The sequence below is a fragment of the Salminus brasiliensis genome, chromosome 6 (assembly GCF_030463535.1).
Source record: "Salminus brasiliensis chromosome 6, fSalBra1.hap2, whole genome shotgun sequence".
Lineage (NCBI taxonomy): Eukaryota > Metazoa > Chordata > Actinopteri > Characiformes > Bryconidae > Salminus > Salminus brasiliensis.
In genome coordinates, this window is record NC_132883.1 from 39,325,167 (window position 1) to 39,344,119 (window position 18,953).

The 18,953-nt window shown below is 41.1% G+C and overlaps 1 protein-coding gene across 1 annotated transcript in view; it reads right to left on the reverse strand.

Moving 5' to 3' along the window:
• Positions 1-18,953, reverse strand: part of frmd3 (FERM domain containing 3) — a 57,508-nt gene that overhangs the window by 1,603 nt on the left and 36,952 nt on the right. Inside the window, exons 10-13 of the mRNA XM_072681078.1 lie at positions 10,813-10,901; positions 8,847-8,921; positions 7,560-7,628; positions 6,765-6,889 (exon numbers count right to left, since the gene is read on the reverse strand). Coding sequence (XP_072537179.1) covers positions 6,765-6,889; positions 7,560-7,628; positions 8,847-8,921; positions 10,813-10,901 — 358 coding nt within the window. The remainder of the gene's footprint in view (positions 1-6,764; positions 6,890-7,559; positions 7,629-8,846; positions 8,922-10,812; positions 10,902-18,953) is intronic.

Genomic DNA, 18,953 nt, shown 5'->3' on the forward strand with positions numbered 1-18,953 from the left:
TTCATGAGAGTGTGTGAGTATATGTGCACTTCTGTGTAAAAATGTGTGTATGAGTGTGTATGAGTGTTCCCATGGAGTAGCTGAAAGGCATAGCTTGTACTCTTTGGGTAAGCCCAGCCTAAATATAGACCCAGCTGCCTGGGCAATGTGGATTAAGACAAGTCTCCTGGCTAAGTCGTCACTGACGTCTGTACTACTCCGAACCACTGCTCACATACACACACACATATATATAGAACTCCAACATAAACACACAAGTCTAATAGAAAAGATGGCAGCATATCAGCTCTTCTTTTCACCACGGCCTAAAACCCTTGTAATTCGGAGCGCTGAGCAGATTCAGTAGTTTGTCATTCTGCATGAACGGAGGAATTATGGCTTCAAGGCTGAAGCGAACGCAATAAGCCAGTCATTAAAGATCATATTAAATTCGAGTTCGTCAGCTGTATGAGATAGCTAACAAGATTGAAAATGCAACTTTAATCCCTTCAAATTGGATCACTCTCATCGCACCAGCCGTTACACTGCAGCGAAGAGCAGGGCAGATGAAGGTGTCTCCAACGGAAACCTGTCACCATAGTGACACATACAGAGAGTCGTTTAGCGCAGAAGGAGGAGAGAGTGGGCACCGGCGACGGGCCATCAGGGATGGCTGCCATGGCAACAGGCGGAATCAACAAAGCCCAAGTGTGTGGGCGACTTCTGAAAGGATGTGAATGGACCAGAACAGAACAAAAAAAACGTAGACGTCACTCTGTTGCCTTTACAGCAGAAGAATCCAGAAGTTGACACTGGCTTCGTTCCCATGCCCACTGGTGACGGATTACTGAAGGTGGCAGGGAGGTTGGCCGCATGAAAAGACATGTGCTGCTACATAGCGCTTGTGTAACAGCTGTGCGTTGGACCTTTTTCTTAGATAAACCCCTCATCCATCCCAGCAATTACTCACAGCTCTTGAATATCAGGTAATAACTAGTTGCTACTTGGCTACTTTTGTAACCCAGGTGGTAGCTATGGTTTGGCTAAATAGCTGCTAGGTGCTTGATATGCTTCACCATGCTATACACAACTCCATCTGACGCTTGACACTGCGGTTGGTGATGTAAGTATTGCATGCAGCTGCTCGGTCATGAAAACCTATGTCATCCCGGCGCACAGTGTTTATGCTGATGTTAATGTCAGAGGAGGTCTGAAATTCTGCTGTTTGGAGTCAGCAGAGCGTTGGCCACTTTCATCCACTGTGCGCCTTAGCATTCGGCCATCCTGCTCAATAACTTTACGTGGTATGCACTGTATGAAACACCTGACTTCAATGATAAAGAGGTGTGTCCCAATATTTTTGTCCATATAGTGTATGCTTACATCTCTAAACTCACCTAATACCTTCTGACAAGCATGTGGAGGCAGCAACATGCCCTACACTAAAATGCAACACTGACCTGAAACCAGCATTTCTATTGGGACAGTAGAATATAGCAGATTGCCACAGCTAGTGATACCAAAATGATCCCCATCATCTGAGCAGAATGCATGCTTCCATACCGCTTCCTGAGATCCGTTCGCCGTGGCCCAGCAGCCTCACGTAAACGTCCCGATCTGTGTGATTGGCCATGCGGAGCTGCAAGCTGTGCCGTGTGGTGATCTTCACCTGACAGCGCATGGCATCCCCCCGCTCATCCAAACCCTTCAGAACTTCATCCACATCCACTGCCCCCTCCAGAACCTCATCTAGAACCTCCCTGTGCTCACCCAGGACCTCCATTAATTACCACCTTATGGCTTCTCCTCCCTGAAGCTCCAACCCTAACCCTGCTTCACAATGACCTTCCGCTGTTCCCCGGTCCACTATAATACAGGCTCCCGCGCTCTGGCTTTCCGACAAGGTTTAGCGCGGTCATACGCACACGCACACATCCACACATGCCCATGCGACAGGGTCCGGCCAGCCCCCTGCTCTTCACAGGATGGCTGAGATGTCAGCAGTGTTAACAAAGACAGGGCATTAGGGACTGGATCATCCCAAATGCAGCATGGGGCTATTTTTACAACGTTAGCCATGGCACATAGCTGCGCAAATCTCGCCCGGCGATTATGGAGGCAAGAAACACTTGGGTGGATTGCTGCTAGACACCACACACACATACACACACACACACACATCAAAGCTCTAGTCAATAAAGCAGAAAGAATGCAGATGTTCCAGGATGGTAAAACATGAGGGCCAAAAAATGGATCATTTTATCAAAAGCTTGTTAGTGAACAGAGTCATTGATTCCCCTAAAAAGTCCCGAAGCTTATTAGCTTATGGGCCTTTGCTTAAGAAAAGATTCATTAAGGAGATACATGAAGGTAGCCAAAGAGATCTTAGGTTAGCCAAAAGCAAAAGGGCAGGAGCACAATCTTTCTAGATCCCTTCATGAAGCCAAAAGAGCTCTGACTGTCTGAAGAGCTCCTGTCAATGCCTGGACTACACAAGAGCTCTAAAGGTGTCTTGTTGTATCGGTCACCATGATTGTAGTAGTAGAGTCTTAAAGTTCTGACAGTAGTGAGGTGGGGCTTCCATAGACAAGGGGCATCATTTGGGGAGGTTGGGTGGGTGGTGGAGTTAGAACGATTGTAAGGGCCTGTGACAGGGACAGGGTTGTGGGGCCCAGTTGTAATATCTTTTCATAGGGCTTCAATGAGCATCCTTTCTTGGACCATTTTTGGTAGGTACTCCCCACCCCATACCAAGAACACCCCACAAGAACTGGCTGATATTTGGAGATGCTCTGACCCAGTCTCGACATCTAGACATCTCAATTTAGCCTTCATCAAAGTGTCTCAGATTCTCACGCTTCACCTTCAGGAACTGACTGCTCACTTGCTGCCCAATATGTAGATCCTACCCCTTGACAGATGCCACTGTAACCAGATAATCAATGTTATTCACTTCAGTAGTTTTAAAGTAAAATCACTTTGTAGTTATAAATACAACCTTCTTGAAATTTGTGACTACACTTCAATATCGGTATGGCATCACTGTTGTTGAAGCCGTTTGTGCATGAGAGCCTAAACAGCCGTCTCAACACTGAGCAAAACTCTTCTGAAGTGATTACTTCAGCCTCGAAATGAATGAACCCCAATGAACCCAGTCAGGAGACGACCGAAAATATCTTAAAAGGCTTGTCTTAACTGTCAAAAGCCTTCACAGCATTTATATTCCATGATAGCAACCTTAATGTCTGGATACGTCTACGCTACAGTAGCTGATCCTCCATTTCATATTTCACAGTGAGACCTCATTAGACTTGTCCGATGTTTTAAGGAGGTTTTTCATGACGTATTTGTTGAATTGAATGTTTGGGTGATGCTGAGCTATTGTGCTAAAATGCTGGACTTGACCCAGTTTCTATATTCTATAAAGTTTATGTATCACATTTTACACACTGGTCAGGTATTACAGAGAAACCACTTACAGGTGAGGTGAATAGCACTGATTATCTGGTCCAGTGGCACCTTTTATAGGGAGGGTTCAGAAAGTGAAGTTGACATGTTGGAAGCAGGAGAGAATAGTCATGCATAAGAATCTGAGCCACTTTGTGAGGGCTAGACGACTGGGTCAGATCATCTCCACAACATCAGGCAGGTGGAGTGAACCGGGTATGCAGTGGTCAGCAGTAAAGATGGAAGGATCGATGTATCGGAAAGCTGATCAGATCATATGACCCATATTTTATGAGTTGCTGCAGCATTGTGCGAGGTCACAGGTCGCAGAACCCCCTTAAATCCAGTGTTGAAATCTCTTAACTCACATATTTGTGGAATGTGTAAAAGCAATGTGGCTCGAGGGGAAGGAGAGTAAAGACTTTTAACACCACTAACATGATACCCCCCTCCGGAGTACACACTCAGCCCAGTACAGAGAGTATCAGAGCACAGCAGAGCTAGCAAACACTGCTAACTGCTAACGTGATTCATGGAGGCCTCACCTTACGACGTACAGGACTTAAAGGATCTGCTGCTAACATATTAGTGCCAGATAACTACAGGACACCTTTAGAGGTCTTGGTAAGATGTTTTGGCAACACAAGGGGGACTACACAAATAATATTAATAAAAAAAAAAAGCTGGGCGTAAAGGCAGACTGCATGGCTAGGGGGTTGATTTTATACACCTTTGGCAACGGGACTGAATGAAACACCTGAATTAAATGACTAAGAGATGTCTCAACACTTTTGCCCATAAAGTGTATACTGTCAGAACGCCCAGATCTCTGTGCACAACCAGTCCCCCATAAATTAAGCCACCAGTATTACTTTAATGTTGAAATGAATCAACTTGACACGGAGCATCTACACCGATATCCCTGTTGCAAAGACCTGCAGGGAATGTGATCCAATCCATCACAGCCGGTAAGCCACACATTGCTGAGACCTTAAGATCCCTTAACATCCCGATGTCCTTTCAAATAGAGAGCGCTCACACACACACACACAGATGAAGTGACAAGACAGGTCTTTGGAAGTGCGCCTGGATTAAATAGCCTTTTTTAAGGGACACATAAATTCTTGGAGAAGTGTTGCTGAGGACATAAGACTAAAGTCCAGCCAACAATACAGTCCTGAGTCTGTGTGGACGTGTTTGTGTATAAAGAGACTTCAATACTTTGATAGAGTGGTAGAGCTTGTTTTTGGCTACTATGGAAGCCCACTGCCGCCAGGTTTTAAAAAAAAAAAATTTATGGCAGATGTCAAAAGTTTGACTGGGAAATATGACTCTTTATTGAAATGACTAATTATCTCAAAATATGCCTCAGAACTCAAAACTCTGACTTTGTTTCTTCAGAATAATTACTATGTGTAAATGGCATTCGTTTCCAGAAGGTTAGTCACTATTTTTAGTATTGAAATACTAAGTTAAAGCTGAGGGCATAAAGCATCATTTTAACTTGTGTAGTTTGAGTTTGAGGCAAGTTTGATGGGGGATTTCAAGTGGCACAACTGTCTAAGTGTTGGCCAAGAGAGCATAGTTTGCCTTGCTCCCTCTGGGTAGGATGGTCCTCCCTATTCCTCGTCACTCAGTATAATGCTACCAGTATAGACGTCTGATGCAACAGAAGAGGAGTTATAAAATAATAAATAATTATACATTTTGCCTGAAGCCCCTCTTCCCTAATCTAACGTCTAAAAATCATAACAGAACATTTTTTAAGTGAATTCAATTTAGCTTAGTCAAGTTCTTCTAACTCTTAACAATTATTTTTAAACATCAGTACATGAGCTGCAGCTAAAACTGATTACATATTGCGTAAGATATTGAGTTTGTAGCTCCTCCCCCTCAATCTGTTTTACTGTATAGATCTTCCTATTCTCAGACTCCTGACCAGGGAAAGCTAAGGTGTTGATGGGATTTAAACTTATGACCTTCTGTGTCATGACAAGCAAGCAGTTAGACAGTTGTGCCACTTTTGAGCTGTGAAGCTGTGTACATATCTGTTTCCAGGAAAGAACGGAAAGATACATTTACTCAGAACTGTGCCTGTATATAGTGTCATTTCATTGCTCAAAAGTGGCCCTCCGGTCTAACTGCTCAACAAGTGTGAGGAGATCATCAGTAGAAATATATGACTAACACTGAACTGAATCAAACTGAAAACCTTTAAAATCAATAGGAGACATAAAACAGTATCGGCCGGATGTTCGCTTTTGAAATCTTTTAACTCCATAACTGAAGAAATACAGCAACACACTGGAATTCACTATAGAGTCCTTTCACTATAGAGTCCATTGTACTCCATTGTAAGTGCACACTACTTTTGCTGCCTGTCGCATTCCTGGCTGGAGCATCCAGCTTAAACAGCTCTAAATTAGCATGTAGCTCGATATGCACACCCACTACAAGCCTGAGCACGGCTCTATTAATCAGAGCTAACCGGCCGTCCGCTGAGATAATCGGGCGGGTATTTTTAACCCTCTGATTGGAGTCTCCGCGGAGACTGAAGCATCAGCTGCTCAATTTCCACTGAGCCCCTGAGAGCATAGCGCCTCACACCTGTCAACACTCTGCGTGTGTATGTGTGCGTGTGTATGTGTACTCTGAATGAAAGAGCATGTGTATGCACTTTGCAAAGGCTTGAAATCAGTTATAATAATATTTTGTATAAATTAAATAAAACGGAATGAGTATTAATTAATTCCATTTTGTATTATTATTATTATATCATTATTTTATATGATTATATATTATTCACTGTATTACTGTAATCTGCTTATGTCAATTATCTCTGATCTGATCACTTTCTGAATATTCAGCACTTTTCAAGTGTCAAGCAGTACAATGGAATTCAATTCTCCTCCACACTGAACCCATCCATGGCAATGAGAACACACACCCGGGATTGACGGGCACCCCGATTAGGTGGGCACCTCAGCCATGAATGCTGTTCCTGGGGATTGAGCCAGTCACCTTCTGGTCCCAAGCGCACTACTCTAACCTTTAGGCCACAGAACCCCCCCCCTCCCTCCCAATAGAGCACAGGGTTAAGAAGCAAAGAGGGTTAAGAGCTTTCTTTGTTTTTCTTACAGTTGCAGCTAAGCAGATGTGGGTATCAAACCCACAACCTTGTGATCAGTAACCCAGCACTCACATTTAAATAATTTTCTACACATAACTGCAACTAAAGTTAAAGTGGTTTAAAGTGATTGAAAACAGTGATTCACAACTTCTGAATTGTGATTTTAGGATTCTGAACAGTAGTGCAGGTGCGTATGTGTGTGTGTTACCGTTATCTGCTGAAGTGTCCCTGTGTTCCTTGTTTGAGCTCAGTGCTGGCAGTAGAGGCTCCATGTTCATTATGAGTTGTTTATGGCTGAGGGAGTTGTAGCTCCTGCTTTGACCCAGCTGAGACCTATAACAGTCAAAACACACACACACACGCAGAACAAACCAATCAGACCGAGAGACAACAAAAACAAGGATCAGCACAATCCAGGAAACAGATGACTGTGCCATTTTGTCTTCAGTTTGGCAACAGCCGAACAGTCTGTATTGATATTTTTCTCTCATATACACTGAACAGCCATAACATTAGCACCACTTCACCACAGGTGAAGTAAATAACATTGATCTTCATCTACAGTGGCTTCTGCCAAGGGGTGGGATATATTAGGCAGCAAGTGAAAAGTCAGTTCTTTAAGGTGGTGTGTTGAAAGGTGGACAAATGGGCAAGCATATGAATCTGAGCCACTCTGGCAAATTGTGATGTCCAGACAACTGGGTCAGAACATCTCCAAAACATTAGGCCAGGTCTGTTGTGCAGTGGTCAGAACTACCAAAAGTGGTCCAAGAAAGGACAACCGGTTAACCAATGACTCACTGATCCATGGAGGCCCCACCTCACAACTTACAGGACCTGCTAAAGGATCTGCTGCTAACATCTTTGAGCTAGACACCACAGGAGACCTTCAGAGGTCTTATGGGGTCTTATGGTCAGATCTGTTATGGTGGCACAAAGAGGACCTACTCAATATTAGGCAAGTGGTACTAATGTTATGGCTGATATATATATAAACTCAGACCTGTGAACAACTGGGGGGTCCCTTTGGATCTTCGAACTGGCTTCAATCACCTCTTTAGCAACACGACCGCTGGAAGCAGAAAAGCCACAGGGTGAAAGATCAAACATTTTATGCAAAATTGGTGAATAATTGTTATTTAACACAATTGTAGATTAAAAAATGGAAATGAGCATCAGGTAAAAGAGGCACCCTAAGAGATTTGAGCTCTCGGATAACTTTTACCAAAGTCTCAGACCTGAAAGTTTGCCTGGGCAATAGCTTGTTTGTAATCATTGTTGGGAAAGGCTTTCATACACTTTACACGGTGAGGTCAGGTGGTTTGGAAGCTAGAGAAAAGTAGAACCGCTTGTAGCACTGCTAGAAAAGCAAATCATTAAGACCAGGTTTTATTGCAAAATACCTCCAAGAAGATTTTGCAGACTCTGCAGTGGTGGTGCACTGTTCTACTGGGGATGTCCGTTTTACACAGGAACATCTAAAGCTGCTGCATTTTGGGGGAAAATAAGTAGCTAAATAATTCAACTTTTTTAGCTGTCAGGGATATATTAATCATGCTTTGGGCTTGTTTTGCAGCCAGTGGTACAGGGAACATTTCACTGGGGTGGGGAGAATGGATTCAGTTAAATGCCAGCAAGGCCAACATCACAATCCGTAACAACAAGCTGGAGATGAAGAGGAGGTGTTACTCAGCAGGATAAGGATCCTACAAAACACCTCAAAACCCTTATGACCTCCTCTCCCTAAACATTTGACATCTGTGCTTTGCTTAGGATTGTTTATGTTTTTGGTTATTCTGAAACTATAAGATGGAAATAAAAAAGTAATCTTGCTTAAAATATTTATAAAAATCTTTGGCTTCGAGTGGCTCAGCAGTGTATTGCACTGCCACGATGACACAGGGGTCCATCAGCCACCAGAGTCCAAGAGAGCACAAATAGCCGTGTGGGCCGGGTGGGTAGATGGCGCTCTCTCCCTCAATCACTCCTAACGCTATGTTGGCCAGCACATCTCTGCTTGCTGGTGCAGTGAAGCTGGTGAGCTGGCACTTTCCTCTGAGTGTGTCGGCTGCCCGGCGATGCCGCATCAGCAGCAGTTTGAGGAGGAGACATGTGTTAAGTCCTTACCCTCGTAGTGTCGGGAGCATTACTAGTGCTAGGAGGAGCTAATTATGGGTTGATCGGCAGTACCAAAAAAGGGAAAAACTTCTACAAACAAAATAAAGAAAATGAGGTCATTTTTGAAACACTTAGATTTACAACATTACAGAAAGAAGAGAGCTCATCCCACCTGTAGCGAAATCTGGTCCCTTTGAAAAATATATTGCTGCTGGAGACGGTCTTGATCTGACTCGATTTTGCACATCTGTAGAAACAGAAAAAAATAATACATGAAAAACAGGATTTGGAAATATATATATGCAAACACAATAACCCATAGGCCATAAGCATGTGGTATGTGTGCGTTGTGTGAGTGTGTGTGTAGGTCAGACCACAAATAATAGCTCAATTAATCACGCATCATCAATGTGATGACTGACAAGCACTTAAGTCACAGCTGAGCTATTTGTTTTTGCCTGCCACTTGTGCTACGTGTAGTTAACCCTGTGTTTAGTATTCAGTGCTGTTCTTGTTGGGCACACTGAAGCATGTTCTTTAGCTGGCATTTGAGCTATTAATTAAAGAGCTTTAATCAGAAATGTGATCTTGCTTACACTCGGAACATGGAGCAACCAGACACGTCTTTGTAAATGTGTGTGTGTGTGTGAGAAAAGGACATGAGGACTGTAAAGCTGCACAATGTGGACAGACCCGTATCATGTTTGCATTGCTGTAAACAGCGATATGCCGATATATTAAAACCATACTAGTGTTCAGTGATCTGTCATGGTTGCTGATAGGTCTGTAATGGTAAAGAAGTAATGGAGTAATGGTGTAACACATTACATTCACTGGTTTAATGGGAATTACCTTACTGGCATTACTAACATCAATCTATTTATTCAGATATGTACATAGACCTTTGGTACCCATGAGCCCTTACAGCTTCTCAGGGGGTTCCTTTATTTATTTATTTATAAAGAAAGCCAATCATCCAGCCCACTCGTTAGTACTCTCCCCGTATCGCATACCAACACAACCAGCCACTGCCTCTTTTAACCTGCAGCCGATGCAACATCACTTGGCAACCAACACGCTCTGATGAACGCGTTAAGTAACCATGCATCGGCTAGCAGACGGCCGTGCCCTCCAGCATCACACTATAGTGATGTGGGGGAGAGAGAGAGCGAGAGAGAGAGACATCTACCCACCCAGAGAGACCAAGACCAATTGTGCTCTCTTGGGCTCAGGCTGCTGATGGCCAGCAATCTTTGGGTCACAGTGGCAGCATCTCACCTAAAGCATCTAAAGTGGCTCAGATACTTACGCTGGCCCATTTTTTTCACCTTCATAAACTGACTGTTTACAAACTGCCTAAAAATGTAATATTTAGGCCCCTTGATAAATACAACTTCACCTAATGTTATGGCTGGTCACAAGCAAAACAAAACCTTGTATCTCCAAAGTGGCAACTTTACAGGAAAAGGACAAAAACATTAACTCTCAATAGGAGTCAATGTAACAAAATACTGGCGTTTTTTTATGTTTATGTTTAATATTTTATTGAAATGATTTTGGAGCATTTCTATTGGGCCACTCATCATGAAAATGTGATACAATGTATATATGCAGTACAGTGCAAAGGTTTTAGCCACTTCTGACAATTACAGTTCCACAAATGCTTCTTATCTGGGCAGTAAGTGTTTATTTACTTATTAAAACACAGTTTATTCTAATATTCTAATATATCTCTCTGGTTCAAGGCCCTGGTTATTATCTGGTTATCCAGGGGCAAACATACCCTATGATGGTAAGCCAGCTGGTAAAGCCGGTGGACCAGCTTAGCTAGTAGACTTGCATGAGATATGTTTTCACTTGAGTTTGACCAAGCTGGTCATACTGGTACACCAGCGAAACCATTAAACTGAAATAAAAAGGTGCGTTATACTGGTCAAGAGCTAAGCTATTTAGTTTTCCTCCCCAATCCTTTAAAATGCCATGAAGAATGGACCTATAGAAATGCTTCTTTTACACTGACTTCCACCGGGCATTCAGAAGGATTATTCTTGTCCTGTAAAGTCCTATAAATATTCATTCATCATGCAGCCCTACAGTGCTTGTAGGTATAAACATGCGGACAGCTGTGTTGCTCTCACTTGTAAAACGCCTGATTTTCCACGCCACATTTCCAAAGGTGTTTACAGGCTGCTGGTGTAGAGGTGTGGAATGTCAAAACCAGTTTCTTCTGCAGAGAGAGAAAAAAGATGAAAATGTGAAGCTTTTTCACACCAACAAAAGGGTGAACAGAAAGGGAGGAGGCTCAAGGAGGGAGGTGGAAAGAAAAGAAAAGGGAGTTCAGGTATGGCAGGGAGGCAGGTCAATAAATTACACCATGATGGAGTCTGATGAGAACTGAACAAGCTGCTGACCCTAAACTTTCTGCTAGAGAGAGAGAGAGAGAGAGAGAGTGCGAGAGAGAGAGAGAGAGAGAGAGAGAGAGCGAGAGAGAGAGAGAGAGGTAGAGAAAGAGTCAGGAGCTGAAATGACAGTGTTGAGTGTTATTTACTGGTAGCTTGGTGGCATTTATGGGAAGAATGAGCAGAATGTAAGAGTGGAAATCAATACTGCAGTACATGGCAGCACACACACTCAATAAGCAAGACTTTCAATGACCTGTGAAGGGGGAACTCTACGTATTACTGCATTTAAAGCAATAATTACACTAATAAAACTCTAATTCATGCAATTTCACAAATATGTAGTCATATTTGGTGACTGATTGGTTTGCTTCTTTACTTTTGCACTGGAGCAGCAAAACTGGAGCTAACAAGGAAGGAACGCTTAACCCTCCCCGATTAGTCACTATGTGACCCACTGTTGACCATTACTCTTGTTTTGCTCCGCTGGCTGTAAAATCTCAGCGTTATGGTACCCAGTTTCTTGCCACGTTCGTATGGATTAGTTTGTATGGATTTAACACTACGTGACACACTGTTGACTATACAAATGGACAAAAATACAGATATAATTATTTTTGCACATACACATTTTCATGAACGACTGTAAATCTGCTTTTTTGCAAAAAAGTAATAGATAAGAATTTAATCACATCGGTTCAGATCTCAAATTGCAGAATACTGCCTCAGTTGCTTGAAATAAATGTCCGAATAAAAATGACAAATATGGCATAATAAGGTGAAATCATTCGTTATTTTTCAGCAAAATAATCAATTGGGCTCAGGTTGAAATTTGTCCACTTGTGTCCGATTGATGCTAAACTATCTATGAAAGGTGGCCGCTATGACAGTGAATACATTTAAGGTTGACATTAATACCAAAAATGATTAGTTATCTCTAACACTATTATTGTCTCAATTTATCTCAAGCTACAAGCATCTTAATCATCTCAAACTCTATGATCTGTGTCAATTCCTAAGCTCATATTATCTAAGCCTCTATTTTTGTCTCATTCTAATCTCAAACTATTATTGTCTAAATTATCTCCTCACTTAATATTGTCTCAGTTTTTGTCTCTTATCTCAAACTCTCTATTTCTCAGACAAACCTGCAGCTAATTCCTGGACTCATTAGCTTTTTTTATATATATATCAGATTTGCCTAGTATGTACCTGTCTGCCTGTTATTTGACCGCTGCCTGCAGGGTGATTGCTAAACAGCCAAACAGGAGGTAAGACATTAGCGCTGCCAGTCAAGCCTTTTCATTTTTTGGATACTGTTGCATGCCTCTGTCGTTCAGGCTCAATTAAGCCCAATTAAATTCCACTCTTCTCAATTTCACAGTGAAACCGTAGAGGATCCAGTAGTCTCCAAGGACTCTAGCCTTGATCCTGAGCAATAAAGCAGTATTGCTGAGTAGACCAAGCTATGATACATGATGCATAGCACATCACTGGATTAATGGCGTATACTACTTGCATTTCTGTACTGAACTTACTCACTCTATTGCATGGCCTGGTTTATACATCTTCAACCCTACAAGATGTGGTATATGTTTTAGATTAAGTGTGACTGAGCGGGGGTGAATGTATGTGTCGCACAGTACATGTGAGCCACACAGATAAGAGTAGTAAGAATATACATGCTGAATTAGCCTGGGCTGAACATGTGCTCTGGAGGAGCTGAAAAATGGATCTGTCAGGAGAATTTGTTCCATTACCCTCTTATGTTGTGTAATACGAGACAGAGGATCGATAAATGGATGTCTAAGCAGCAGCCTGAAGCTCTGCAGAAATCAATACCGACTTCCACGCAGCTTAGCATGAGAGCATTGCCCTCTGAAAACCACCGGTGGGATATCACTGTGGGATTCCAGGCCTGGCAAAGGTAAATTTGGGTTTAGCTGGGATTTAGCCAGTAACAAGGTGAATCCCTATATCAATACACAAGCCCCACACCTAATCTGCTCCAAGGCACATGTAGTTCGAGTTCAGCTGAAATGAAATGTTAGATTCGTACTGCAAGCTTCATGGCCTTCAGAAAGAATACACTTCAGCTACTTCTCTCTTTCAGTGTCTGGGCGCTTTGAAAGGCTGCAACGAGGACGTCTGGTTGCAACATCCTGAAGATGGCAGCATATAAGAGGTACTCCCTTATCATTACGAGATAAAGGACCCTTACCGTTTCAAATTTTTGCAACACATTGAATTTTGAAAACAAAACAGCAACCAAAAAACAGCTTGAGGACCTTATAAGATTATGAAAACCAACGACAGACCCGCTGAAGTACAATCGTGAAAGTGGAGGAGAGAATTCAAAATTCAGCTGGAGGTTAAGGTAGTGTTAAGGAGTGTTGTTAAGTGGCTCTAGCTGGTTATTATGGTGTTACTAAGTGGTTGCTAGCTGGTTACTATGGTGTTGCTAAGTGGTTGCTAGATGAATGCTACAGTTTTGCTAGGCTGTTGATATAGTGTTTGCAATAGGTGGTTTCTATGGTATCCCAGGTGGTTGCTATGGTGTTTCAGGTGGTTCCTCTAGTTTTGCCTTGTGGTTTCTGTGGTTTATATATGCAAACTTACAGCATCCATTTTCTACCAAATGCACTGTTTCTGGAATGGGTGTGGCTAAAAGTGTTAAATTACACTATATTGCTTACATTACATACAGTTTATCTGAGTCTCCTGCCAGATGACTGTGCATTTACAGTCCATGTACACCTGTAGACTTACTGTCATTCTATAAAGTGGCAAATGAGATAGGTGTGATAGGTCAGGCATTGTTCAGACTCAGAATAGTGACCAGTTTGCATATTTCAGGGAAATATCTATGTATCACAAGAAGGCATACATGTGTGTACCCTATTACACACACATGTATGCATTGGTCTCTGCATACACATAAGACTGGTTCTAAAGTGTGCTGTAGCATGCAGTTGCGCTGGGAATAAAACCAGGGCAAGAGTACACACACACACACATACACATTAAAGAAATACACCAGTGGTTTTTCAATTTAATATCTATATCTGCTGGACAGAAATTATAACCCTGCACTTAAAAAAACACCAACACTTTACCATCCATCTTGATTTTGAAATCCGTTTTTTTGCTAACGTTAGTATTGAGTATTTGATTTAGTATTTTGTTTGTAATTCAGTATTTAAGTTGTTCTTTGATGCATAAATAGTAGATATGTGACTTTGGTTGGGGTGAAAAATGCTGAAACGCAATGTTATAAGGCTATATACCACCCTGTGATAAAAGATAATCTTGCCTTTTATTGGCTGGTTTATGGCACTGCGGCGGCTCACATGAGCCACATATTAAAGCAGTTTTATGGAAAAAGAAAACTGTAATTATTCCCAAGTCTTAATAGATAGTGTTAATGTCCTCTTGTTGTGTCCTGTCAGCATGATATAGCGGTTAGGAAGCTAAAGACATTATATCCGATTATCTTTTAGCCTTGCTCCACTCGATTCCCTTGGGTTTTGCTTTCTCAAGTCTTACCAGTAAAAACAAATAAGCTGGTGCTTTCCCTTCTCATGTGTGTTCTGCTCCAGTTTGATTCAGATGGGGCAATAAAGTTTGTACAGTACAGTACAGGGAGCAGAAGTTGGCTAGCGTTAGGCAAAAGACTATTATAGATCCCTTTTGTCTCTAGAGCTTTCGCTAGTTGGATGGGTTTATTGGTCCATGTTTTTTTTTACCTTTACATTTTTATTTATTCATTTATTTAGATGTGCTTTTGTTGTAATAGTTTGCCATTTAGAGGATGTTAGCATTTAGAATACGGTCTGTTTACGTAGAGCCAAGGGTTTCACACAAAGCATAAGGAAAAACATAGAAACACGGTGGATAGAAGCCAGTGTGCAGAGTCAATGTTCCTGTAGTAACTAAATATACAATATGCTACAGTTTCAGCAGATAGAAATTAGGTTGAAAAACACTGCCATATTCCTTTAACACACCCAACCACACTCCTTATAAGTTCAGCAACCTATATTATAAGGTCAACTCCCAGGATCACAGATATGAAGAAGTACTATTACTGTAGAATCCTCCAGGGAACTACTCAAACACATACGCTTTCAAAGACAGAGGAACACTTTAGTCTAATGCCCAACACAATAAAGATTGTAAAAAGGGAACAGTTTATAATGAAAACAGTAGATCCATGAACAATTATGAACAATTATTAATTTTAACTATTAGTTATGTGCAATCCTTTTAAGCCCTTAGAAGTCACAGTTACCATTGGCAATAACAAAAACATGCTAATTTTACAGATATTACATTTTTAATCAGTAACAATACTAGTCAAGACTAATCAATACTAATAGTAATCAATTATTTATGACTAGTCAATACTAGGTGTAAATAATTTTCTATTTTCAAACACAGACTGAACACCCACCTCTTCCGGGCGAATAGCAGAGTGGTCACCTTATTGTGTTTAGTAGTGTCTAAACTTAGAGGTATCTTTGAATTTTTAGCCTATTCAAACTAGCTGAGGTTATTCTTGGGTAAATAGCAAAGCACTTTTGTAGCATTTTTCTGCTAAATGCCTTAAATGTAAATGTAAATTAATAGCTATTCTGTAGTGTGAGTTCCCACTAAGCTGGATTTCTATTTGAGAGAAATGAATGGGGGGTTTTATCCTTTGTACATTTTCCTTATAATTCCACTGGGAACCTCAAGGCATAAGGATAACCTAGGTATCTTTTCATTGGTTTTGAACAGTGCAAATTACAGTTTGTTGGTACACCCTCCCATACCTAACCTAGTCAGTAGTGTGTTCAGCAGTAAAATGAAAACCTTAGCATGCTTGATACTAATATATCCACTACATTTTCCACAATACCATGCTAATCCAAACTTTATTTGCTAATGGTTTACAGCTTAGGGAATCCTAGTGGAACGTGTACTTGTATATTACAATAATCAATCTTTGTCTACTGTTAGGACGCTACATCTATAGCTTACCATGTACACTGTCTAGTCTCCGTACGACTGCGTGCACTGAACTGTGATGCCCGTAGTCCTGTATGAATCCTGATACCAGTACATCCCTAGTTACAAGTCTTATGATGTGAGTTCAGCGTGCTGCAGTGTTAGCCCACATTTTGACGTGTTAATCACCTCAGAATTCAGAGGACCCAGTAACATTTATCAGAAAAACAGGACAAAATGTATCAGGTTTAGAACATTTTTGATTTAGTTTTTGTTTGTTTGTTGTATATTTTATTGTATTTTGTTGTTCATTTGTTAACTATTTTATTGTGACATAATGAAAAGTTTCTCTTAAAAAACAAATGAGTTAAAGTGCAGACCTGAACCTGCCAATGTAGCATGTAAATCCATTTGTAATGTATAAATGTAATCTGTATAAATGTAATCAATCATATTGTCGAATCGTATCCTAATTGTAAAATTACAGTACGGAAACACACCAATAATAACTCTAGACTTCTAAGGTTTAACATTTGTTGCAAACATTCTTGAAAATAAAGAATTCTTCAAGCAGAAGAACCATTTTTAGTTCCAAAAAGTTTTTTTTTTGTAGAAGAGACGTGCAAAGAACCCTTATCCCATTAACCCTGTAATTTACATCAGTTTGCATGGGCCCTAAAATAGAAGCTTGTGGGACTCCACAAAATCTGATAAGGTTAATGGCTATACGAGTTTTTGATTCCCTCATCTATGGTTTAAAGAGTTACAGGTTTAAAGAAGTCAACATAAAGATTCTTTACCCATTAAAAGGTTTTTCACCCACAGCTCTTTTACAAAAAGAACCCTTTGTAGCATCAGGTAGGCTCTGCTTTTGGAAATCGCTTTGAATATCCCTCTATTGGGCATAACAACTAAAGTGTGTTTCAAATCGAGGAGAATGAGGCATGTGGGGAAAGGGGCAAAGCAGTGGAACAGTGAATTTTATGGATTTATAACACGTTCAAAGGCATATCAAAAGTGTAGATAAGGTGTATAAGGCATGACATATTGATGTTTATGGCATGTGTGTTTACTCACCAGCAATGGAAAAGTACACACAGAGAAAAGAAGACAGAAGCACATGTAAAACTGGATTTTAAGCAGCAAGACACAAACAGAATGGTGAGCATGACAAGCTTAATAAATTTTCATATTTTACAAAAGAGAGCCATTTTTGATGACCTGCATGAAATGATCAAATAAAATAAAAGGCATTTCACATCTCTTTGCTATCAACGACGCATAACTGGCTGTATGTGGTCTAATTTTTAAGGAGACATTCAGACAATGGCAGTACGTAGGTTCCACTGAACATCTAAAAACACAACGTTCTTCACGGACTACAGCACTGCGCAAAGGTTTGAGACCACCCTTCATTTCTTTTCAGTTCCAGTCAAAACAGTCACTAACGATGCTGCACTCACAATCTGGACCTTGGGTGCACATGGCCATGAACATGGCGCTCTGGTATCCAGAAGAGGTTTAGAGCAGAGCTCTTTCACTGCTCTTTCATGTTCGGAGGAGCCAGCTGAGGTTTTAGAGCATCTGATAAGGGTTCCCACTGGTCACCTCCCATTGGAGGTGTTCCAGACACAACCAACTGGGAGAAGACCCAGACCTAGGACCAGCTGGAGGGACTGTATTGGGATTATGTCCACGGACTGGCACGGAAGCACCCAGGGAGCTTGTGTAACTGACTGGGAACAGGGATTCTGGGGGTTCTGTGCTATTGCCAATGCAACCCTGCACTGGATTAAGCAGGTACAGCAGGTCCAAACACATGATCTTCATTATCTCCATAGAAAAGCACTGTCAGTAGAGTCAGTGGAGGAGCAGAGTTGGACAAACTCATTGTTTTTATCCCCTTGAAACACTAAACAAGCAGGTGTCCACAAACTTTTGGCTAAACTGTGTATTTCTGAGGACATTAGACATAAGACAATACACTTCTGAAAACTGTTTCTGTCCTTATCCTTCCACTGTGAGCACACAACTCAAAGCTGTGGGTCTGAAAGGATGTGGAGCTGACCAAGAAGCTCTTACTGAGCAGAAAATCTACTGGAATCATCTAGAATGAGGATTAAGGATTTATGACATGACAAGTCTAAATTTACCCTTTAAACCATGTCTACAAGCATCAGTCGAACATGGAGGACGTGCCCGTTTGATTTTGATTGGAAACATCATCAATGCTGATAAACACAAACACCTTTGAATACATTATGCTGCTGAGAAGATCAGGCATACTCATCCAGTAAAGAATCTGCTGGTGCTCCCAGAACATTAGAGTGAACACCCCAGACTCCAGACCTCAACACTGCAGAATGTGTTTGGAATGACTTGGACTTGGAAAGTTCTGAAATTTGGCAGTGTGGGAACATCTACCTGCAGATTTCTGCAGAAAATCTAAAAGCAACTCAGTAAACACTCAAACACCAGATGCTATGTTTAGTTGTTGATGGCTCTGTGTGAGTATCTGCTTTTTCCTGATGCTGAAAATGAACATTGTACATCTAATAGGGCTGTGTAATGGCAAGAACCTGACGACACAATACCTATTACGGTACAGGTGTTGCGATTCAATATATGTTCAATATACATATATTGCTATTTATTGCGATACTGAAAGCCTGACAAAATATTGCAATTTTTTAAAAACAAAAATAAAATTTTAGGAAAAAAAACACACCATCATATGCATCAAATCTGAGTGAACTATTATGAACTATTAATCAAAAACTGATATTGTGCTTTTTAGAAATGATACAGTATTGGAAAATATAATATTGCAATACTTCGACATATCAAAATATTTAACTATACCCCTAGTAGTTAATGGTTCCTTTTGACTG